The 26,028-nt window shown below is 40.9% G+C and overlaps 1 protein-coding gene across 1 annotated transcript; it reads right to left on the reverse strand.

The window, feature by feature from the left end:
- Window positions 1–496: 496 nt before the first annotated feature.
- LOC116726697 (uncharacterized) lies at window positions 497–6,826 on the reverse strand. Its single transcript, XM_032573526.1, has 2 exons — window positions 756–6,826; window positions 497–608 (listed from the first exon to the last, which is right to left on the reverse strand). The coding sequence occupies exon 1, from the start codon at window positions 6,784–6,786 to the stop codon at window positions 1,117–1,119; it is 5,670 nt and encodes a 1,889-aa protein (XP_032429417.1). The 5' UTR covers window positions 6,787–6,826; the 3' UTR covers window positions 497–608; window positions 756–1,116.
- Between the last annotated feature and the right edge of the window lie 19,202 nt (window positions 6,827–26,028).

Consider the following 26,028-nt stretch of genomic DNA (forward strand, 5'->3'; position numbering starts at 1 on the left):
CTAGTGTACTGGCAACTGGAGTAGGGTGGAGTCCGAGCTTCTAGTGAAGTGATTAATTTTAAGGAGTCATATCTGCACAGAGGCCAAGAACTCCTGAATCATGTTGAAATGAAATAACACACAAGTCATGTATAGAAAAAAGCACTTTGGATTTGGAAGTATGTTTCTGTTTACCATATTCCTCAACGACACATACTCATGTAAGCATTCATTGAAAACCCCTGTGGCAAAGGAATATATAGAAATCTGCAAGTTTTAGCAAAATCAACCTGAAGATGTTTGTGGTAAAAAATAAAATTTATAAAAAAAAAATTTTTCATAAAAATATTTATACGTTTTCAAAAAAGATTATAAATAATCTTTTTTCATGTTTGCCGTGAAGATACTTGTTCTACTGTTTAGTGCAGACCAGGAAATCAACTGGTCAGCCAATGGAATAGCATGAATGAATAGATACTTATGGCTACCAATTTTAGCGAGTTAATGTTAATTAACTACATTGTAGTGTTTTCAACGTAGCTGTTGGTGACACCGAGTTAAACCACAAATGAAGACCCTGGAGTTCAGTTGCAGCTTGTTTAATTGTCTTCATGAACATGTGGTGAAAACTGAAATGACAGAAAATATACTCTATCTCAACATGTAAAGAGATATATGCCCAAATTAAGTGGTTCAAGTTCGCTAAAATAACATTACAGGAAAATCAACAATAACATCCAACTAAACAGTATAAACTGCCATATGATGTAACTTACGGCGTTCCTGCATGATAATTCAGAGTGGATGGCATCGGATAACATTTCCATGCTGCCTCTTGCATGTGAACCTTTGTTTTTAGCAAAAACGGAATACCGGAAGTACGTAACCGGAACCGGAAGTAGGTAACCGGAACCGGAAGTAGAATTTACCGATAAAGCATTCTTTATAAAAACTTATATAAAGCATAAATTGTTTGTCTAAACAACTTGCAATCATTTTAATTACAATGAAATACTTTTAGAATTATTTATTCAACCTTATGAACTTACTTATTTATAGGAATGTCTTAAGGACAACACACTCCCCGCCTGGCCACTACACTAAGGAGGCCACTATACTAAACAATCCATTAAACATTCAGTCCTTTGGCATGAGAAGGATAACTTCTGTAACTGGTCGCATGAATGTCTTTACACAACCTTGACTCCATCCCTTTACCTCGATCTTTCTTACTCGACTGTCTTTGCCTGGGAATGTTGCATTAACCTTTGCCATGGGCCAGCTGTTGCGTGTAACTTGCGCGTCCTTTAGCAGAACTAGGTCACCAACTTGAAGGTTTCTACATGATACAGTCCATTTCTGTCTTTGTTGCAATGTGGGCAAATACTCATGCCTCCAGCGTGTCCAAAACTGGTTGGAAAGAGCTTGAACTTGTCTCCATTGTTTGGTGTAAAGGTCTTTATCCAAGAAGTCTCCGGGTGGAGGTTGAAGGCAAGATTTCTGTGTAATGAGCATCGATGGGGATAGAACAAAGGGGTTCTCTGGATCCGACGACACTGGGACAAGTGGCCTTGCGTTTATGATGGCTGTTATTTCGGCCATGAGTGTGCATAGCACCTCATGAGTCAACTGTATCTTATTTCGCAGCAACATGGAGTCCAGGATTCTGCGGGCAACTCCGATCATGCGCTCCCAAGAACCTCCCATGTGAGACGCATGTGGAGGATTGAACTCCCAGCTGCAACCTTGCTCTGTTAGATACTTCTGCATTGATTTGTCCATTCCTAGTTCCTTGGAAGCCCCAACAAAATTGGTGCCCCGATCTGACAACAACTGTTTGGCGGGACCTCTTAGAGCAAAGAAGCGACGGAGGGCATTTACGCAGCTGGAGGTGTCTAGAGATTCGATTACCTCAATATGGACAGCCCTTGAACTCATGCAGGTAAACATAATGGCCCATCTCTTACTTTCAGCTAGTCCGCCCCTGGTGCGTCTGGCAGTAATAGTCCAGGGCCCGAAAACGTCGAGGCCAACATAAGTAAAAGGAGAACAAGTCTTTAGGCGTTCAGGTGGTAGAGCCGCCATGAGTTGTTGTTCTACTTTCCCACGCAATTTGCGGCAGGTTACACATTTGTGGATCACTGAGTTGACAAGTGTTTTGCACCCTAAAAGCCACAGTCCTGCAGCCCTGATGGCTCCTTCCGTCAGATGACGGCCTTGATGTTCCACTAGCTCGTGGTGATGACGAGTGAGCAGGAGAGAGATGTGACTGTGTTTAGGGAGAATTAATGGACTTTTTTCCAAGTTCTCAATTTCTGAGTGTTTGAGTCGGCCACCGACAGAGATGAGACCATCCTGCAGGATTGGACTGAGCTTTTGTAGAGGGCTCTGCTTTGAGATTGGCTTACCAGCATTAAGGGCAGAAAGTTCTTTTTCAAAGTGAGCCTTTTGTGTCTCTTTGAGGATGACAGTTTTTGCCTGAGCTATCTCCTCTGGAGTTCGCGGGAGGTGACATTTGTGCCAGCCTTTGCATTTGCTGTTTGGATTAGTCCCATTGAAAGATTTTGCGATGTGGATAAGGTTTGCTATAGCTCTGACTAAGGACTTGAAAGTAGAAAAGCGCTCGAAACGTTCACTGTTGAGTACTCGGAGGTGAGTAACATAAGTTCTGATTTCTGGCCTAATCTCTGAATCTTTGTCAGGTTCGATTAAATCAAAGATTTCACTCACGTGTGGTATCTCTGCAGGAGGATGGCGGATGAAGGATGGTCCGGTGAACCAAGTTGACCTTTTTAGCTGAGCTGCTGACAATGACCTCGACGCATGGTCTGCTGGGTTTTCCTCTGTACGCACATAGTGCCATTGTTCTGGCTTTGACGACTGGCGAATGCGCTGTGTTCTGTTGTGGACATATGTATAGAATCTTCTAGAGTCGTTGCAGATGTAGCCTAGCACCACCTTACTGTCGGTATAAAAGTGTATTGCATCAAAATGTAAGTCCAACTCGTCCTGAATGAGGTCAGCCATTTCCACTGCCAAGACTGCTGCACAGAGTTCAAGTCTTGGTATGGTTGGTTCTGACAGGGGAGTTAGCTTTGCCTTGCCCATTATGAATCCAACCTCAACCTTGCCATCTGCTTGGGTTGCCTTTAAATAGCTTACGGCCCCTATGGCCTTGGTTGATGCGTCTGAGAATAAACACAGTTCTTTATGCGTCGCTTGACTGAGAGAAGTAGATGTGAAAGTTCTAGGGACATGTAGTTCCTTTAGGTCCTGAAGGGAATTCTTCCATGTTTCCCAGTTACTTTGTTTGTCCTCTGGAAGGGGTGTGTCCCAATCTGAACATTCAGAAGTGAGTTCTCTGAGCAGAGCTCTTCCTTGGATTGTGACTGGTGCCAATAGGCCCAGGGGATCAAAGACACTGTTGACGGATGAGAGAACACCACGTCGGGTAAATGGTCTGTTTGTGTCGGCTACTGAGTAAGTGAATGTGTCAGTTGTCATTTCCCAAATAAGACCAAGGCTTCGCTGGGACTGTATTTCTTCCCCACTTAAATTTAAGTCTTTAACGACTGCTGCACAGTCTTCTGGGCAGAAGGCCTGCATAACTGCCTGTGAGTTAGAAACAAACTTATGCAGGCGCAAATTAGATTCAGCGAGTGAAGCTTGTGTTCTTTGAAGCAAGTCTATTGCCTCAGCTGAAGAAGGAACAGAAACCAAGCCATCATCTACGTAAAAGTGCCTCTCCACAAACTTGACAGTATCAGCACCATATTCCTTTGCACCTACTCTGATGGCCTTGCGAAGTCCGTAAACAGCAACAGCAGGAGATGGTGAGTTGCCAAATACATGGACTTTCATGCGATAATCGATAACTTCCTTGTTTAAATCATTGTCTTTATGCCAAAGAAAACGGAGGAAGTTACGGTGGTCCTCACGCACCATAAAACAGTGAAACATTTGCTGTATATCTGCCATGATTGCAATGCTGTCAGTCCGGAAGCGGAGAAGAACACCAAGGAGTGTGTTATTTAGATCAGGGCCAGTAAGGAGGACATTGTTAAGTGAGACACCCTGGTACTGAGCACTAGAGTCGAAAACAACTCTGATCTGATCTGGCTTTTGTGGGTGATAAACTCCGAATGTCGGAAGATACCAACATTCCTCATCCTTTTTCAGTGGGGGTGCCAACTCAGCATGACCATTAGAAAAGATCTTTCCCATGAAGGCCACATATTGGTCTTGCATTCTTGGTTTTCTGTTTAGGTTGCGTTTTAAGGATGAGAATCTTGTGAGTGCTTGTTCTCTGTTGTTTGGCAGCCGCTGGCGAGGTTCTTTAAACGGAAGTGGGGCGACCCAACTGTTGTCCTCGTCTCTGTACATAGCATTGTCCATTATTTTGATAAACATGGCGTCCTGTATTGAAGGAGCTGGTTTATTGTCATTTTCCGTCCGGTTAAAAACGGCTTGTCCCAAGGCTTGCTCAGGTGCTTTACTCAGTCTATTCGTGTGTGGCATTTCTTTGAGTTGCAGAAGACTGTTGCATGGCTCAAAAACTGTTGGGCGACCATTTTCTAAGACAACTGTTTTTAGAGTGCTGACGGTCGGCCTATGAAGATTACCCAGACAAACCTCCCCTACTACAACCCATCCTAGATCTAAACGCTGGGCAAATGGAGCATTATGAGGGCCATTAACCCTCTGCCTGACCTTGTGCACCCGTAAAACATCTCGCCCAAGTAACAAGAGTATTTCAGCCTTAGGGTCTAGTTCTGGGAGGTACTTTGCTACGGATTGAAGATGTGGCTGGTGAAGTACTGCGCTAGGGGTTGGGATTTCACTTCTGTTGTTGGGAATGTCCTGACACTCAATGAGCGGGGGTAGAGGAATAACTACCGACCCATCTAGTGACTCAATCTGGAAACCTTGAGCCGTTTTGCCCCATGTTTCTACCACACCAGAACATGTTCTGAGATTGTAGGAGAAAGGTTCAGTTTTAATGTCAAAAAGTTCAAAAAACTCTGGCCTGGCTAGGGAACGATTGCTCTGATCATCTAATATTACATAAGCTTTGACTGCTCTGTTCTTGCAACCTAAAGGGTACACCCACGCAAGACATATCTTAGAACATGAACGACCCCACTGACCTGGTCCGCACACATCTGTGCAGCTTGTTATGACATCAACTGTGTCAGGACTGTTTTCTCCCTCCCCGCCATTCTCTTGTGCCAGTGAGGGAGCCTTGTTGATCTGGGCTGGAGAACCAGGATGCATGATTGTATCGTGGCTTGTGCTATCACATTCAGAACATGTTACTGCAGATTTACAGTCCTTTGCAAGATGAGTGACTGAAGAGCAGCATTTAAAGCATATTCCTTTCTCTTTGAGGAAGGCCTTCCTTTCAGTGAGTGGTTTGTTCCGAAACGTCCTGCATTTTTTGAGTGGGTGTGGCTTATTATGCAGTGGGCAGTTCCTGTTAAAGTCGTTGTTGGGGACAGAGATATTGGTTTTGTGTACAGTAATAGGTTTACTAGAGAAAAAGTTCTTTGAATCCTTTTCTGGTCTTGAGTGTGTTTGGCCGTATTGTTGGTGGAAACTTGGATCATTGCGTCTCTTAGCCTCTTTGCACACGAATTGGCAGAAATACTTAAAGGGTGGGAAACAGCCTCGATTTTCCTCTTTATATTGAGATCCATGTGACATCCACCTTTCCTGAAGACCGTGTGGGAGCTTTTCAACAATAGGCCTAATTCCGCGAGAAGTGTCCAGATATTGTAGGCCAGGGAGGTAGCCATCTTCCTTGGCGCTTTCAATCTCTTGTAGTAGATCCCCTAGTTCACGCAGTTTGATGTTATCTTTGACCGTTATTCTTGGAAAACTGTCCAATCGTTGGAAGAGTGACTTTTCGATTATTTCAGGAGCCGCATAACATTCGTTTAGTCTCTCCCATGCTTTATGTAGAGCCAATGTAGGGTTGTTGACATGTACTGAGCGTATGCGTTTTACCTGATCACTCGACTCTTTCCCTAACCATTTTGTCATGAGATCTAGCTGTTGAATGGGACTTAGGTGAACATCCGCTGTTGCACTACAAAATGAAGAGTACCATGCTCCATAATTCTCTGGCCTATCATCAAACTGGTAAAGGCCCGAAGTGATCAGATCTCGTCTTGCTATGTATTGTGCAAATGGCTCAACTGGGTATGAAATGCTGGCTGGGGTGTTGCGGTGAGGCGTGAACGGTGAGCAAGTTGGGTTGAAGTGAGCGTTTTGTTTCATTTCACTTATAGTCTGACTGGGCATATTTAGGGCAGCAACATTGTCCTTAGTGAGCTTTTGTTCAGAGCTGATGGGTTGTGGCTCTACACTGTGTTCAACGTGAGGATGCCATGATACAAATGTATCGAGTGAGCTTACTCGTGGGCGAGAGGTGGTTGGTGCTTTTTCAGGACATGGAGATTGTATTATGCCCATTTGAGATTGTACGTATTCACTTGTACGTTCTAATATTGACTTTTCTGACAGAGCTTTTCTCCTGTCGGGCTCCTCTTGTGTTGCTTCAGCTTCCTCCAGCACTTGGGCTTCAGCCACAGCAGCATCAGCTTCCTTTTGTAATGTTATCACTTCCAATGTTGCCTCTATTTTAGCTTTTTCCAATTCACTTTGTGCTCTTTCAACTTTTAACTGTGCTTCTTTGGTTGCATAAGATGCTCTCACCTTAGCAGCTTCTGCTTTAGCTCGAGCGTAAGTAGCACTTACTGCTGATCCAGAAGAACGGCTGCATGCGGAGTTGTTGCTGGATGCCATTTTGATCGTGGAGAATAATCAATTGTCGCCTTTTCACTGTAGTGTTTTCAACGTAGCTGTTGGTGACACCGAGTTAAACCACAAATGAAGACCCTGGAGTTCAGTTGCAGCTTGTTTAATTGTCTTCATGAACATGTGGTGAAAACTGAAATGACAGAAAATATACTCTATCTCAACATGTAAAGAGATATATGCCCAAATTAAGTGGTTCAAGTTCGCTAAAATAACATTACAGGAAAATCAACAATAACATCCAACTAAACAGTATAAACTGCCATATGATGTAACTTACGGCGTTCCTGCATGATAATTCAGAGTGGATGGCATCGGATAACATTTCCATGCTGCCTCTTGCATGTGAACCTTTGTTTTTAGCAAAAACGGAATACCGGAAGTACGTAACCGGAACCGGAAGTAGGTAACCGGAACCGGAAGTAGAATTTACCGATAAAGCATTCTTTATAAAAACTTATATAAAGCATAAATTGTTTGTCTAAACAACTTGCAATCATTTTAATTACAATGAAATACTTTTAGAATTATTTATTCAACCTTATGAACTTACTTATTTATAGGAATGTCTTAAGGACAACACATACATAAAATTTTAATGCGCTAAAAGCTTACTTACCGGATTTCCGGCCGGAACCTCTATATTCACACGTTTCTGGTACGCCTGTAAATTTGACGCACAAGCACCATTCACACACAGGGATGGACGACAAAGATGTTTCTCTGATCCTCTGGGGGTTTATTTTGACTACAAAAATGATCTGATGGGACCCTGGAAACGACCATTAGTGTATTAAAGTTGTACTAAAAGGAGTTTCCCTTTCAGCGAAGAAAAGCCTAAAGTAGCATCTCAGTGCTAAACATGTTTAGCAGCACAGACACAAACACAAATATGACTGTCCCTGAAATTAACTCCATTGCAAAATTTCCACCACTTGTCTAAACATATGATATACCTTAACATTCATTCATATGCACAGTGAAAATCATGTTAGCACTACCACAGAAGCTAACATCTTCAGCCTTTCTTACCTTTGCTCTTGGGGGTTCAGCCAATCAGTGGCAAGGACAACGAATGGAGCGCATGGATTTACTGCTTTTCACTAAGAACCACTGAAGGGAACAACAAAAAAAACCCTCAGAAGATGACGCAAAACACAATTTCCTTCTTAAGAGCAAAAATTGAGTGATGTCAGATTTTAGTGGTTAAAATCTTAACGTCACCACGAGCCAAAGGTTGGATTTGCATGTGGACTAGAGTCAAATATGGAAACCAAACAGGGAGCTATGGTGAGCTAACACCGCTAAGAAAGAAACCAGTTGTTCATGAACTGGAACATTTTTGCTAGTACATTTTCCTACGTACTTTAAGAAAAAAAAAAAACTTGCCATATTGGAAACATAACCTACACTGATGTAGGGTTAGAGGTCCACTAGATGTCATTTTTTTTTCACATTTTACGTCTGAAAGCAGCGCCACAAGTTGTGTGTCTCCAAAGACGACACACAACTTCCTCCTTATGAGAGGCGGTGTGAGACTTTAGTGGTTGTAGGATTTCTCTTTTGTCTTTAGCAAAAGACTAAGAGCCATTTCTCCCTCTAGCGCCAGAGTCACATGTTGCGTTTGGTTCTATTTACCAGAAATACTCTGCGTTACAGTCTGCTTGCTGCTTTTAGAGCAGTCTCTGGTCCGCTTAGCGTTCACATTAGCGGAGTTCGTTTACCTCACCCGAACCAAGATTTAGGTTTTTAGGCGGATCAGACGAACCGGACTTTCAAACCAAACTCCCCGAATGTTCGACTAAACGAACAAGAGTTTCGATTAAAGCAGACTAAACAGGGCTTGTGTGAACACACTCTTACTTTTAACACACAAGTCTGTCCCACCTCAGCTAAATACCTTCTGCCACTGTGTGTGGAGTAGAGCAACACACACAGCGAGAGCATGTGCTTTAAGTCCAAACCTGGACATCACATCTGCTTCTCTGTGCCAGCCCCTCCGCCGTTAAGGGTAATTGTTTCCACATTATGCAATAAATAACAGTCATTTCAGTCACTGTCACTTTTTCACTGGCATTCTCAGTTTTCTAATTTTGACCCCTTATTTCTGGCAGTGTCTAACGTTCATCTTCTACGTCTTATCTGTTACTGTTAACGAAGGCATTTCTCTTAACTTTTTATTCTTGCTGAGGTTCAAACGCTTTGTTTTTTGGCAGTGTTTCTCTCACTACCCACAGTCTGTCTGAGCTATGTTGTAAAAAAGAAAAAAATCTTACTGTACTTTAAGGCATATTAGAAGAAAAGAAAAAAAAAATCTGCTATTTAGCCCGATGGCGCAATTTGGTGTTCAGAGTGCTCCTATATTGGTTTAGGTTTTTAGGGTTTGGCATACATTTATTTTTCCTCTCCTGCGGCGAGGAGCATATGTTACGGAGCTGCTCCCTCCAGTCCATTTATGCGGTTCTGTTTCTGTACCATAAATAAAAAAAGGGGGAAACACAGGCCCCCGAAGCAGATTCTGCCCAAAACAGATTCCGGTACCAGATGTCTCTGCGTTTTTATTCGTCCGTTTTCACGAAATAACAGGTGATTGAAGGAAAAGCGCTAATGAGTTCCAGCTCCAGCAGTTCTAAGTTACAGCTCTTCCTCTTCTCCTCCCGTTTTTCTTTTCTTTTTTTCTTTTTTTTTATCTGGACCACGTTCGAGGTCTGGCTCGTGTGAGAGAGACTGAACCCTCCCTTCTATCGGGGCCTTCTAGCGAGATGCCTAAGCAGGTGTCTCAGCTCCGCTTTCGTGGCTCTTTGTGTTTTTGGCACGTTTTTAGCTTTATCGAGCTCAGTTCTGGAGGGGAAAGAGAGGAGCGCATGGCGGATTAAATCCCGGTGTTTGGCCTCCTCGAGTCAAGCGGTCTAAAGTCAAACTGAGGAGACTTTCACGAACCGTCAACAGGTCCCGGCAGAAAGGTCACGATGTTGAGATAAGGCAAGGAGAGCGGGAGGAGGGAAAAGGAGGAGGGAAACCGGCGGAGGCGCGTCAGCGGTTTTTGCACATTGAACCTTGAGAGGGCCACAGGGAGGAAAGCTCGAGACAGATTATGTGGACATGATTCAGCAAAAACAGAATACAAAAAAAAAGGCAAATGGGTGATGAATGAGAAAGTGAGGAGGAAACGGGGAGAAGGGTGTGAGTCAGCAGCTATGGAGAAAAGCAGTCAGAGGAGCGATGGAAAGAATTAGGGCTGCGACTAATAATTTTTTTAATAATCAATTGATTAATTTGATTTTTTTTTTAAATTTTACCAGATTTTCCATTAAACCACTTCATCTTTTTTTAATACAATATTAAAAATACATTAGCATTACCAATAAAATTGATTTTTTTTCTCCAAATTTAAAAGTAAAAACTTGAACGCTTAAAATGCAATAACAGCATTTCCTTAGAGTACGCTTTATCATTTGTAGCCAAGGCTGAATATGCAGTCAAAGCATATTTCTAACATCAACTAGAGAAAATCTCAGGCCTTTTTGCTTGTATTGTGCGACTGTGGGTAGAGCAGTCTTCCTGTGATCAGAAGGTTGTAGGTTCAATTCCAGCTTCCTCCTGCCACATGCCGTGATAAAGAGCTTCAAGTGGTCAAAATGATTGGAAACGTGCGACATAAGTTCAGTCCATTTATTAACATCAGAACTGATTTGTTGACTTTGTTTATTATTATTATTATTCCCTGACTAATAACTGGATAGCAAAGGTGCTTAACAGGAGACTTTCACAGAATTTGATCCAGGTGAAGTCAAAACTATGCAGTTTGAGAAGTTTTGGGTAGAACATATTAATAGACAAGGTTGTTTTTTTATCTTAAATGCAAAATGTATATATCTTTGTACATTTTTGACTGAATTACTGCTCTGACTGTGTTGTTCTTTTAGCAAATGGCTTTTGTTAGAGTCTGTGTACTCCAGTGAACAATTAATTTGGTTACTAAATTTCAATATTTGATTCATCTCGATTAATCCGATTGCTTTAGCCCTAAAAGCGTAGGGGTGGAACGTCATGTTAGAAGTCCTACAGATATACCTTTATGCCACTCTAGAAATTGATATTAGTGTTCTAGAGTTGTGCCGCTCCAGGTGTGTTGACATAATCTCTGTTTCTCACATTCCAATTTTCTCTTGTTTAAAAAAAACAAAAACAACTTCAACTCCACCGTTCCTGGCAGAGACGACACAATTTTGGATGATTATACTCTCTGGTTTTGGATGCCGTGCAGATGGAAGGATTTTTATTTTATTTTTTATTTCTTTTGCTCTCCTACTTTCGGTCATTTGCTATGATGCGTAACCGTAGCAACAGTGTGGTTTACAACCAGAAGCAGCTGACTAACGTTGCTAAAGTTGAAGTAATAACTCAACCGGAGCCACAAATCCCAGATGAGTTTCGAGTAGGAAGCGTTGTAGATTCGGAGCGGCGGCAGAGATCATAATGGGCGGCGTGAGATCACTGGCTAACCAGTTGGATGAACGTCAAGTCCTAACAATGACTCAGCCAGAGTATCGGGAATAAGCAACAAGTTTCCGTCCATAATATTTACAGAGAGAGTTTGCCAGTCCTGCTCTGGCCAGCAGTGGTCACCGATTCTGTTTATTACCTTTGTGGACAGAATTTCAAGGGGCAGCTGAGGTGTTTAGGGCGTCCGTTTTTAATGGCCTCAGTGGCCTCCCCTGTTTTTTTTTTTTTTGTAGGTTATGTTGTCCTGTTGGCTTCACCGGACCATCGTCTCCAGGTTTCACTGGAGCCGCTCGCAGCCAGGACGGAGATCAGTTCCTCCAGATCCTTCTAAATAATAAACACTTACCAGCCCTTGACTTGACTTTATATCAACATTTAGAGGTTTCAAATGTACAGCAGCGTTTTGGGATCATTGTAGATGGAAAAGGCAAAATAGATTTTTAGATTGAGCTCTTTTTTTTTTCAGAAATTTACTAGAAAGGACAAAGACTTTTCTGAGTTTGAAAAGTCCAAAATCTATTAGAACAAATTCAGAAATTTTGAGAATAATCTCAGAAATGATCTAGAAAAAGGAGTAAATTTCTAAGTTCCAAATGACGAAGATGTGCTTGATCGAATTCTGAATTTTTGAGATGAATCTCAGAGATTTTCTAGAAAAAGCAAGAGCATGTCTGAGTTTGAAATGTCAAAAACTTGCTGGGAAAACTCAGATTTTGATATTAATCTCAATTTGTTTCTGGAAACGTTGAGCTTGAAATGTCAAAGATTTGCAAGAATAAATTCAGAAATTTGGAGAGTAATCTCAGAAATTTTGTAGAAAAAACCTGAAATTTCAGAGTTTGAAAAGTCAAAAACTTGCTAGAGCAAAGTAACAAATCTTGAGAGAAGAATCATGGACTTTTTTGAGTTTAAAAGAAAATTTTCATAAAATCTTGTTTTCTATCTACAATGCCCCCGACACACCGTCATGCAGATGACATATCTCAAAGGAATTACTAAGCTAGGAAAAACACAGTGAGGATAGTTTCCCCCTCATTTCCATAGAAACAAGCATAGAAATCAACTGTTATTGTCCTCTTCTTATTGTTTGTCAAATAAACCAGTATTTAATAATTAACATTCTCAGTTAGCCTCTTCATATTCAACAGCTTCTACTGTTTCCAAATGTTGAGAACGTAACTTTTCCAACCCACCGTACTTTCTCATTTTGTGACATTGCATCTAATACATATTTTATAGCCGATGTTCTTTTTTTTTCTTTCTTTTTTTTGTAACTGTATTCCATTGTGAGTTTATGGAAAGTAACTAGGGTTATGTATGTGTGTTGTTTTTTTCCCCAGAGTCTGCTGCTTTCGCCTTATAGCTGCTAACTTGAAATGCACAAAGCGAGCGACTGCAAACATTTCCCGTACCAACAGATTTTGTTCCACCTACAGAGGACCTTAGGGGGCCAGAAGCATTGTGCTGACAGATTGATACGGTTTCACTTGTTGTGGGACTTCCATATGGCCTCCAAGGATGCGACCAGTCTTAAAAAGTAAACAGATGCTGAGTTTTGGTTTTTATTTGGATTTTGCTTTACGAAAATAAATGTTCTGCTAGAACGTTTTCTGTTTTAAAAAGTTTGATTTTCTGTCCACACAGAAAAAAAACAAAATCAATAATGAATTGAAATTTGAGTTAGAAGTTCTGAATGATTTTTGCCACTTTACTTAAATGCATCTTATTGAAAATTTGTCCAACAGTTGAAACCGGATATTTACGTACACTGAATAAAAAGACGCAAAAATTTTTTTTTTCCTCATTGACTGAAGTTTAATCAGACCACATTTTTCTTGTATTGGTTTCGTTAGAATGACTAAAATTATATCTATTTCCTAAATGCCAGATAGGTTGATGAGAATATTTTTGGGAACTTTTTTTCCAAAACTTTCCACAAATTCAAAAGTTTACATACATTTGGTCACTATCAGGGATAACTGTTACAAAAAATTTCTAAAAAAACCCCCCCAAAAAACCGTTCTCATCAAGTAATTGTGTCCTCCATGAGAAATTGTGGCACTTAGAACCAAGGGAAGTTATATTTGGCATTTGCAAGTTTGCCTCACTTGACTGCTGGGTGGCATTTCATCACTCTGGTTTCCGTGGTGGCAAACCTGTCCTCACATGAAGCTGCTGATAACACAGATGGTGTGTTTGGGTGTGTGTGTGTTGAGGATTTTAATCTTTTTTTCTTTTCTTTTTTTTTTACAGCTTGCCACTGCTGTGTATAGATTTATAACAATTCCAAATTTAGCAGAAAGCAACAGCCTTTCTTTTTAGTGTGGTCAGAGGACGGCTGGGCATTTCTATGTTTAGTTGTCAGCATTTGCTCAAAAGTTAAAATAACCTCGGTGCTGTTTTTGGGTGTGTTTTTCTTTGTTTCTGACTCTGCACATTCCAGCTGGATAACAGGTTTTAACCAGTCGCGTGTATTGAGTTGCAAATTCTTTGCCGCGTGATCAGAAACTGCTGCTTCCTTTGCTGCCCGAAATATTTTATTCCACAGCATTGCTTTCTCCTTAAAAAATAAGTTACACTTCGCTATACCTTCGTCGGCATTTCAAAACTACTGTAGGTTATGTCATAAAAAATGCTGTCATAATTTAATCTGTGTTGTGTTGGGGATTCTCCAGCTACGGTTTCCTTTGTGTCTCTTCGAGTTGTTGAGCTGCCACCAGGTTGTTGTGGTCAGACAGTCACGGTTTACTTACAATTCCTTTTTTGTTCAGGCAGGCTTCTAATACCTAAAAATGTGGTGTATCTTCTGGTTTTATGTACTTTGTGTAAGCCGTCTACTCATCTCTCAGCTTTTCCCGTCAGATTTTGCCATAGCAAATCATTCGTCTCTATTTAGTCCTATCATCTGCATCCTCTGCTAATGACGGGCGATAAAACAATGATACCTATCGCGATAGACACGTGATCAGTACCAGTACAAAATACATCCAATAGAATGTTGATGATTTCACTGACCTTCAATCCAGAGCCAAAGAGTATTCTCAGGGATGTAGGCTGAGGAAAGGTTTTAGCCTCTAAACCTCTCACAGCCCCGCTAGGCAATGTTGGTAACATCAACTGACTCCCTCATTCTTCGGTTAGCTAGCTTCAACTTGCTAAATAACGTCCATGATAGCAGTTTCATATTGTCCTGAACGTACTCGGGCATACTTCAACTTCTCAGAGGTCCAACGGACTCAAAGCGGATGTCCGTTGGACAAAATCTGCACAAAAGCCAATTTCTAGGATCTTGTCCTCTGTGACCCAATGACTCAGATAGGAAACTGCTCTGTAGCAAGCAGGAGTTAAATCAAACTGTTTTGTATGCTGTCCCTGTGATGTGCTTGTTCATGATTCTACACACACTCGTCACTCCAAGAGAGAACCTCAACATCTTAAGCCACGCAACCTCCAGTTCTTTTCCTGTCTCTTCCTCACTGCCGCTGAATCAATCAACATGGCTGTTCTCACCACTGCCTTGTACACCTTCCCTTTCATTCTTTCATCACACCCGGCACTTTTCTTCACCCATTCCAACTTGCCTCTATGCTTCTTCACCTTTTTTCCACTCACTCCGTTGCTCTGGACGGTTGACCCCAAGTTCGTCGTCTTGTACCTTCTTTGCCTTTGCTCCCTGTTCCACTTGTTCCCCTCTCACTGGCACACATGCATTCTGTCTTGCATGTATTCTAATCTCTACTCCACTCTTTTCCGGCACGCATCTCGTGTCCTCTGTCACTAGAAACATACGGATGATTTACTTTTGCAAGATCAGGAGAAGTATGTAGAGCAGGAAAAAATTTCTGGATACTCTGGCGCCTTCCCGTATCTCACTGAAATGGCTTTCCTCCATGTTTGAAACTGGAGGAATGGCATGGTGGAAAACTTTTGTTTCTTCTGAAACCGTGAAATATTTAAAAGCCTTGGTATGCTTTCAAATCGGACCATGTCTACACACACGCACATGCCCACCCCCACACACAAAATCATATGTTTCATTTGACCAAAATGCTTATGGTGGTGCTCCTGGTGCCTGTAGGGCTGCAGGGACCACCCAGGAAGAACACCGTCCACAGGAGCCAGGAAGACTCTATCCTCCATGGCTGCTTGAATATCCTGACTCAGCAGTAAGGGGTGCGCTTCACGTGTTTGTAAGATGCAGGGAACATTAGCAAATAGCGCTCAGTTGGAAGTTAAAAGCTCCTGACAGCGTATGGGACCAAGTTTAGTGGCACCAGAGCACAGACTGTTTCCAAACTACAGACCGAAGGTGTTCTAGCAGTTCTCCTCCTCCAGAAAATCCCGCTTGATTTCCACTCAATAAAAACGTGTTGATATAACTTCAGCCGGTGGAGCCGTAGTTTTAAAACTGAGCCGCTCTGAGGCCTGTAGTTGTTAATCCGTCCTGCTGGTGGTCTGCACGAAGACGGGATTATTTATACCATGTGTGCTCGGAAACGGCATGGTCTTATTTTTATTTATTTATTTTTTTTAATAGAATGTGTCAATTCCTGTGCTTTTATCACCGCGTGCGCTCGTGTTTACCTAATTGTAACCGGAGCGCAAGAAGGCACAGAGCATGCCATTTTGTCCTAATCTCCTCCTGGGCAATTCATCCAAAAACAGAGCCATGCAGACCCTGGCTGACCCCGTGCGCCTGAGTTGCAATTACAGAGGCATACTGCACACACACAATCATAAACTTGCAAACCTGTCCAAATTCATCCTGTGCAAGACAGATACCAGGACCGCCCCGGGTGCACGTTTCCAGGGAAGATGTGACCTTAATTGCTTAAGTCTTAAATTATCTTTAATTGTGCTTGCTGTGTTGCTTTATGGTAATGGGAGGGGGCGACTGGTTGGGTTCAGGTTGAGGTATGGTTACAGCAGGAAACAGGGCAGTGAAAGGTCATGTAGTTTGAATCCAGCTGAGTCCACACACACAGAGATGCACAAAAACACGAATAGTTACATGTGTTTTTGTTTGGTGTTGTAGGTAAATTTGTTAATGTTATTATGTAGGTAAGGAAAACGCTAGAATGACGTTGGCACAGTTTATTAGTGGATTTTGACAGCATAAAAACCTTGAGTATAACACTAAGCATTTCACATTAATGTGGTATTCAGATTATTTTTTTTTAAATCTCATTTCTGCTATTACTGCATATGCTAAAAATGATTTTACATATGGCTGTACCGTTAATACGGTAATTTACAATTTTATGAATACCACCGACGATACTTATTGATCAAACTGTTTCAGTAGATAAATTAAATCGATGCGTTGGCCCAGATGGGTTAAAAAATGAAAAGCCACGACAGAAGTCATGCTAAAACTAAGTTCATGCTAAAACAGTTGTTGTGCTATAAAAGAACATATCTTGAAATGTAAATTGTGGAAAAAATTCATTCATATAACAATGGAAGTTATTAAAAACTTGCTAACTTTCGTTGCAGCATAACTTCCATTTCAGGGTAGCGTTTTGGCTCTGTGTGTGTCAAGAAACATATTTTACTAATTCTCTGACATCATTGGCTTTATAAAGAGAAGAGTAATGGACTAGCTAAACTACAAGCCCCATCCACTGCTGCTCTTGACCCTGGACTGGAACGCGCCTCTAAAGACACAAAGAGTAATGCATTGGAGACAGTTATTTTCTCGAAAACTAATTGTTAAAAGAAAAAAAAAAACTGTGAAAACTAGACAAATTGAGCTGGTGTTTGCAACGTAAAGCTGCGTGAAGACCAGAGGAACGGAACCAATCTCTTGGTGGATATATTTAGTCTCGGATCTGTCACAGTAGGTCAAATTAAAATGGGAAAACTGTCAAGCTAACCTTTTCACTAGCAGCCAATAAAACATTTAATGACTGGACTTCAAATGTTATAGGTCAGTAGGGGTGCAGACAAAGTGGACCAAATCCCCCTCTCAGTGCTGAACACTAGAAGAGTCCTGGTGAGTGAAACTGTTGAGCTAATAGACAGGCTAAGCTAAGTTAGCAGCTAACGCTAAAGCTAATTACATTTTCACTGTATTGAAAAAAATCACTAGTCATAGTTTATGGTTCATAAATTTTGTTACAATATGAACTTTGATGAAAAAATTACCTGATTGGGATTTTAAAAAAAATTAAATACTTTAACTGCAAGTAGTTTGTTGCCATTACATTTGGAACTCATAAGAAATTGAAAAATTTTGCTTCACCCAGATTTTTCTTCTTTTTTTTCTTTTAAATGCACATTGAGTGTTGAATGTATGGACTGGAAAACACAATAAATCTGTAGAATAAAGTATTCTGCACGTGAATGTCAAGACTGATGAAGATGGCACAAAAAGAAATGTCATTTTGGACATGTTTCTTTTTCAGGATGTACAGGTGATGTGCCATTCGGAGGACACCTGATATACAAACTTCAAATGACTGTAACTCCTCAGTGATTCAACATACAGTCATCCATGAGGCTCTAATGAAAGACAATGACCAGCAGAATCCTCTGGTGAAGATGGCTGATATTACAACATTACTGATAGTGGAAATGACTTGTATGAAGAAAATACCATACCTAGGAAGGGGGGGTTAGCATACAGTCAGACCTCCTCCCCCTCCTTGCAATACACTGTCCGTCCGTCCTCATCCGTCCGTCCATCCATCTATCCCCCCCAGCACTCAACGCCCCCCCCTTCTAACAGTACGCTATCCAGTTTTGACACGTTCTGACAACGTGTCTCTCCGTTGGTGAGAAAAAGTCCGTAACGCATGAGGGCGCACAGAGCCTGACTTTGACGCAGAAAGTACAATGGAAAAACGCCGTTCCGGTGCGGGTTGAGGGGTTAAAAGACTGAAAAACCACCTCATCCTAGCACAGTAACTTTTTATCCCCCAAGTTTTTTTTTGTCATGTTTCCTTTAGGCAACTTTTTTTTTTTGCATTTCCAATTTACACAATGACAACGCAGCTTATATGACGAAAGTCATTGTTTAAGCGTTTCTCCCTTTTTTTCTTAGTTTCTTAGTGAGCACGGCTAATCATGACATTGAGCAGTTAGTTGAATTAATCAGTGTAAAATATCTTCTTTTAAGGACTGGCTTTGAAATTAAAGCATGCGCTGAAAGTAATCGGCGTATTTTGTGGATGGAAAACACAAAATGTCTCCAACTAGTTGAGTTTAACTTTCCTCGTATAGTTCGGTTAGATGAAGATGCTCCGTGTGCTAACAGGAATCACGCAGCTTGGTTATTTGGCTTTGCATGCCGGTGACTTTTGCACAAGACAAGATTATTAAAAAGTGTCTCGACTCTTTTCGTTACTCATTTAGTTGGCATATTTGACGTTTTGAGTTGGTTTTTTTCACCCTTCACAGCAGACTCTCAAAAGTAAACAAGCTTTAAATTAGATTAAACCCTGTAGAGACAGAGGGCATGTCATCATCTACACCACAGAGGTGGAAATTCCCTTATGGATCTCTGGTAAGTGAAGGAAAAACAAACTTATTCTGCCACATGATAAAAAGTCATCCATCCTAGTAACAAAAGGAAAGGGATTCTTCATGTCGAGACTAGAAATGAATACGGTCAAACTGTCAAAAATGCAGCTAATTTGAAAGTGGAGGACTCATACATGCAAGTTAATGCAAACCTTTAACTTCTGCCAGTTATTGTTTAGTGGGGGGAAATTAGTTTTTCAGACACATTTACATAATGTTTTTTCCTTACTAAAATAAGTCCTGATTGGAAAATAGCATTTTGTTTTTACTGATGTTATATGATATTAAGTAGGTTTGATGATTCAAATAGGCGCCCAAAAAAAAAAAAAGAGTTAAAGCAAATACCCTTGTCTCCACACAGCAGGAACCCATTTTAATAAACAGGCTTTATAACACCTTTATTTAGTGCCTCTTTATCCCATTGTGCCATAAAAACAGGAGTAAGTTTCTTCCTTATGGTTGTGCCCTTGATTTGGAGGTAAGAATTTGCCGTTAAATTCAGAATCGTTACTCAAATTAATCTCCAGAAGTTGGAGCAGTTTCTTTTCTGATCACTGGCTGTTAGGATATTTATAAAATATCTTTTTAATAGAATGAATGCCATCCGATAGGTCAATGTTAGTATATGAGCTATTAATGTCCGTGGTGAACAGGATTCGCCACGTAAGTAGAATATATTCGTCAACAAAATCATAGGTCTCTTTTAAGATAGCTATTGTTAGTAATAACACTGGAATGCTCGTCCTTTGAAAGGCAGTTCTTGGGGCTTTTTCATTTGAACACAAACACCAGAACGAGAAGGTGCTTTATTCAGAAATCAACCTGGTTGTCACACAGGTGGATGTAGTTACAACAGCAGCTGCCCGGCTGACAATCGATCAGTGTCAACGCATGGGCATAACGCCCACCCTGCCCTCCCGCCGTCCCTCATCGTTTCTCTTCATTTCAAAGTCCGCTGGGCGACGACAGACAGAGAGAGGTCAGGGGTCAGAGAGGACGCCGGGTCGTGGTGTGCTCTGCCATGGAGACATGCTTTCATCAATGGCGGCTCAGAAAATATTAGTGGGGATCTTTGCATATTAAGTGCAATGAGAAGTGCGTTCTCACTAAAACCAGGAAGATAGAGCACATAACACCAGTTTTAAAGTCCCTCCACTGGCTCCCTGTAGCTCAAAGAATAGACTTTAAAATACTGTTGTTAGTTTATAAACCACTGAACGGCATAGCACCACAATACATTAAAGATCTGCTGTTGTATCAACCTTTCAGACCTCTCAGGTCTTCTAGAACCAAACAAGGAGAAGCAGCTTTCAGCATCTATGCACCACAAATTTGGAACAAACTTCCAGAAAACTGTAAAACAGCTGAAACACTGACTTCTTTTAAATCTCAACTAAAAACCCACCTGTTTAAAATTGTATTTGAAATGTAATCAATTACACATTTATTGAAGGAACCTGACTTAATGCTGTGTTTTGATTGTTGATTCTATCTTGCATTGTTTCTGTGTAATGATGTAAAGCACTTTGAAATGCATTGCTGCTGAAATGTGCTATACAAATACAATTTGATTTGATTGAATGATGACAATGGTTCATAGTTGAATTCACAGTAAATGTTTCCGATGCAGTTGGTCTTATATTGACCACAACTTGGAAAACGGAGCTTTTTTTTTTTTTTATGATTTACCCATCTCAAATGTCTAGTTGATTCCTCTCTGGACTTTTATTAAGAGCATCATATGTCAGCAAACTCCTCGTGTTATCAGATAACGACATCATTCAAATGAAAAAAACTGCGATCCAGCGCGTTCTCAAAGGGACGCGCAGATTTAGCACCTTCAGTGTGGAGGGGCGCCTAATCATATTGTTTACACTTCCACAAACAGCATTTAAATTCAAAAAATAACTACAATTACAATTTTTTGCCATCATTTTGGCGTGGCGCCCCTTTGCATCACATATAGTCCATACGCACTTAGATGGCATAACTCACATATGACATGACTGGTGGGTGTTTTAAAGGAATACTCCATTGACGCACTTCATTATCAATTTACAATGTCTGTGCATTGTTAAGGACAATATGCACTGAGGGAGCCATCTTCTCTCTGCGCCTGCTAGTGCAGGGCGGAGACATAAGATGGCCAGTTATCTGCTAAAGTCCTGTCCTATTAAATTGGCACTTGGAAAGGTATTCATTAGGGGTGTGGCGATACAATAATCTCACGATACGATATAATACACGATATTCTGATCACAGTACAATATGTGTCACAATATTTGGCAAACAATACGATTCGATGAACTTTTACGATTTTCTGAAAGATTTTAGAAGGACAGATTGATTTTAGTGACATTTTGTGTTCCATAGACTTGGATTTAATTAACTGAAAACTGATTAAAATCACCAACTACACAATACCTGACTCTGATTGGACAGAGTCTAACAGTCTACAGCTGGACAAAATGAATCAAAGATGCAGTGAGAAAATTAGTTTCTGTCATTTAATTCATGTGAATTTGATATAAAACTCAAAGTTTCCACAGTGATCCAGGAGCTGAATGAGGAGATCATCAGCCTCTGTAGACTCTCAATGTTCAAATGATTGCACTTATGTTTTTCTTTTGGACATACTGTGGCTGCGTTTTGGAGTACAAAAAGTCTTTTGGACTATAAGGAAAAGGCTTTTCTACCTTGGCTCCCGGAGTTAGCCGTTGCTGTAAGCTGTTTACTACTAGCTGCTGGAGGAGCAGCTCTGCCTCACCCCGTAGTGATCGACTCCTTGCAGCTGTGCAGCGCCGCCATTCCCCCTGCTTGGATCTCTGAGTAGCTGCCTCTCAAACTGCCAGGATCTCATCGTGCTCTCAGTCTCTGATACTCTTTGTTAATTGCTAATAAGAACGATCGATTCGCCATCGTCACCATGGCAATCCTCACTGCGCTCAGACAGCGACTGCGGGTTTCCCCTCTTTGATTTCCAGGTCAAAACAGAGCGCCACTGCCTGCTGTGTGTTCATTCTTCAGGTAATCCTTTATATACAGAACAGAAACCACTAAGCTAAAAACAAATTACGAAGTGGATGCCACCAGTCGCTCCGATATCCAAACTTTGCATACATTTCGCGATCTCACTGCTTTTGCCGCTGCTCCTTTCCGCTTCTCTTTCACGGTTACTTGCGCAACTTTACTTTGTTTCTTAGCAAGAAAATACAGCCCATCGTTATTTATTGAAGATATGAGATTTCCAAACGCAAAGGAATCTAATGTTGCGTTTCTCTTTTTACGTTTGCCTTTCGCATAACTGGAAAATCCGGATTTTGACATTCGGAAAAATGTGGTTTACTTATTTTAGCAAAACTCCGGTTTTACTTGGCCTATTAACACAATTTAAAAACTGGTGTGTAGTTTATAATGTGCACTTTAAGCACAAGTTGAAAGTGAGACTGGGGGAGGCGGAGTCTGTTGGCACAAACCAGACATGTTAATAAGACGGTATAAGCCTATGGACCCTTATGATTTAACGTATTGATACTTTCAGATGAAACCAAGGGTGGAAAAAATGGATAAATATCGTAGAATCGATATAATTATACAGCTCTAGTATTCATACCATTCTATAGGCATCTGGCCTCCCCTTCTGGATAATTTTCTACTTCAACACAAGGATCATCTAAGTGCAATAAATGTGCCATAGAGTTCTGTGGCTTTTCTGGTCTATTTAACAAGAAGAAATGACCAAGAAATTACTTTCTGAAACCTGTCTTATCTACTGAGAGCCCTTCTCCAACACTTTATCTTCTCCAAACTAAAGTGAAGCTTTTTGGTCCTGCACCAATGCCTTGCGTTTAGAAAGTGAACCATGGACACATCTGCATAACAAAACGTTCAGAAGTCAGGGCCGGAGTCATCTGTCAAACAGCTGAATCCAGCCTAGATTTGGTCAAAGTGTTCCCAGGAACAACAGCAAATCGACAGCGGTGTGTGGTAGTTACCTACCACACAAGTGGAAAAAAGGCTAGACCTTGGACTGATTGCAATGCGGTGCTTCAAACCCTTAACAGAGCTGCGCATAAACATTCACCGACAAGCCTCAGTTGACTAAAGGACATGGAGCCATGGAGCTGCTTCTCCATGTTTTTTTCTGGTTCTGGGGATGTAGAGTAGACTAGAACCAGAAGACCTGAGTGGTCTGGAAGGTTGATGTAACATATCTTTAATTTATTTTGGTGCAAAGCCATTCAATGATTTATAAACAAAGAATGTTAAAGTCTATTATCTGAGCTAGTGGAAGGTCTTTAGAACTGGGTTGATGTGCTCCATCTCCCTGGATCAGCTGCAGCTGTTCTTCAGGTGATAGAAGGCTGATTTTGCAACAGTCTTTATGTAACTCTGAAAGTTCATCATTACACCTAGATTTTGGACATGATCTCTAGTTTGTAGTGGTAGTAACTGAAGCTGTGCATTGACTCTAGATCGTTCCTCTTTAGGTCCAAAAATGTTAACTTGAGTTTTGTTTCTGTTCAGCTGAAGAAAATTGCGGCACATCCACACATTTATCTGTTTTAAGTGTCTGTTCAGTGATTGGATGGGCTCTGAGTCACCTGGTAACATCGTAATGTGGAGCTGTGTGTCATCTGCATAGTTATGGTATCTAATCTTATTAATGGTTATAGATATTAGACTGAAAGGGTCCCAGGATTGAACCTTGGGGTACTCCACCTGTGACATATGTATACTGTGACAAGTTACCTATTGAAAAAAAAAAAAATCCCTGTTCTTGAAGGCTGAAGATTTTATGTTCAATCTGTTAGAAATTCGAACTAGTTGAGTACTGGACCAGAGAGTCCGACCCAACTCTCCAGTTGTTTCAGTAATATGTCATGGCTAACAGTGTCAAAAACTGCACTGAGGTCCGATAGAACCAGCTCTGTGGTTCTTCCACAATCTGTATTTAAGTGGATGTCATTGAACACTTTGACTAGGCCAGTCTCAGTACTGTGGTGAGCACAGAAACCAGACCGAAAGACATCAAAGCAGCAGGTCATTGTTAAGACACTATGTAACTTTAGAAATGCAGATTTTTCAATCATTTTCCTGATGAATGGAACGTTGGAGATCAGCCTGTAATACTGCAGTAATAGTTTCCAAAATCACTTTTGGCAAAAAATGACGGACCATTCTGTTAGGAAGGTGACGATTCTTTCTCTTACTCTCTGCAGATCAACACTAAGTGTTACCTATTTGTTCATGTTTTCTAGATTTTTTTTTAAACACACTACGTATAGAAATGTACAGTAAGTTTGAGGGAAAACGTTGGAACATGCCGCTGCTACTATTATGAGGGAAACCGCACTGAGTTTCACACCTCAGTGACCCCTTAATAAATAAATCCAACAAACCCGACGTATGATATTTCGAGTGTTTAGAAATAATGATAAATCGAACGCAACACGATCCCGGCTCACGTTAAAGGAAAAGCCACGTCCTTGTTCAAAAAAAAATGTTTAAAGTGCAAAACGTGTTTATTTTTGCCGGACTTGCCTTATTTGAAAGGCTGTGGAAGTCCTCCAACGAGCAGCGTCGGTTACGACCACAGCGCATACCTGGAGGCCGCGAGTCCGAGGGCAGCGACAGCTCGGCCGACCTCAGCGAACGTTTGCCCAAATAGTTCATATTGACAAACACGAGCTATATGGGTGGGAGAGGCACTTACAGCAAAACATAGCACACTGCCAGGTAACATTTCTGTGGCTTTCCATGCTGCGTGCGAATGTGCGCGCGTGCGCCTGTTGACACACTTGTAGCTGGATGTTTAGCAGGTTTGGCAGGAGTCCTTCACTTTACGTGTGGTCCTTCTGTAAACATGTCACTGCTGGAAACACGCGTGTATGATACATAATGCCACGCAACATATGTGCTTCTTGCATTACTTTTCACCCAGGTATGAGTGCAGAGCCACAGAACCTGGTGTCGTATGTAATAGTGATCAGTCAGGAGATACCAGAATCATCCAGAAGTTTTTATAGTCCTGCATTAGCCGGTGTCGTCTCTGCTTTTACTTCGATAAAAATGTCCTCCTGTAGCATTTGGAATAATTTTATGTGGACTTGACTAAACCTGTAAGCAATTAGTCAGTTAATCACAAGATAAATTAAAATGAGAATAGATACTTATTCTGATGATTAATATTTTTAAGAGCAATTTTGTTTACAGAACCATCATAATTCATTTTATTCATGGTTTTGGTTGAATGTGGGTTGTTTTTTTAAAAAAATATTATTCCTGCTTTATTGTTTTCGGTGGTTTTGTTTAGAATATTTGCAATGTCTCCCAGTTCCAGTGTGGAGTGTTCTTTACAAAATTAAAGTTTTAGTGTTTGAGAGGAAAAGCCAGCTGCTATTATTATGCCATTATTCCTTAAAAACGGCTACCGCAATAATTACTGGGACAATCTATTGTCTATCAGAATTTAAAGTGACAGACCTAGCCTCAACTGCAATTTAAAAGTGGCGCAAATGAACACTTTTCTGAAGCGTTTAGGATGAAATCTTAAATGTAAAATGTATCCATGGTTTAGCGTTTGCAGTTTTTTGTGAATATGATCCAACTATACAGAGTTTAGTTGGCGAGAACTGCATGTTTGTTGACATGCATGTTTTGATCTTCTGTTTCAGATTTCCTGAGGCAGATCTAAAACGATCATTTCTTCTATTAAAAAAGAAATGCATAAAAACCCAACTCTGGCTCTACATGTAGTCTACCGGCCCCTTCAAAAACGTTCACTTCTGAGAAACTGGTCAAAACTGCAACTCCAAATCTTTCCTAGTGATATTTCACTAAAGATAAGTGTTGTCATGGTTCAGAATGAGCGCATTCACAAGCAGAGCCACTGAAACATGTATGTAACACCGTGTTGTCCGATGGGGTGTACACCAGTTTTGATTTTTATTGAATTTATAAGAATCAACTGAATGGAAATCTGTTTTTTTTTTTGCCTCCTCTTTTTGGTGGGGGGAGTTTTATGGCTACAAAAACAGAATTTGTGGTTTCGACGGTCGAGGTTTGATGCAAACGGCTTTGGAACCTTTTAGGCAACCTGGCGTCCAGGAGACTAAAGAAAATGTTTTGCTTTCCACCCTTTTGAGCCTTTTAGCCTCTGCGAGAGGGGAAAAGGAAAGAGGGGCTGAAAAAAAAAAA

This window comes from Xiphophorus hellerii, chromosome 10, assembly GCF_003331165.1.
Source record: "Xiphophorus hellerii strain 12219 chromosome 10, Xiphophorus_hellerii-4.1, whole genome shotgun sequence".
In the NCBI taxonomy this organism is placed as follows: Eukaryota; Metazoa; Chordata; class Actinopteri; order Cyprinodontiformes; family Poeciliidae; genus Xiphophorus; species Xiphophorus hellerii.

What these genes read in the sequence shown, in the direction of transcription:
- LOC116726697 (XM_032573526.1), bottom strand. Translation starts at nt 6,786, where the DNA reads ATGGCATCCAGCAACAACTCCGCATGCAGCCGTTCTTCTGGATCAGCA.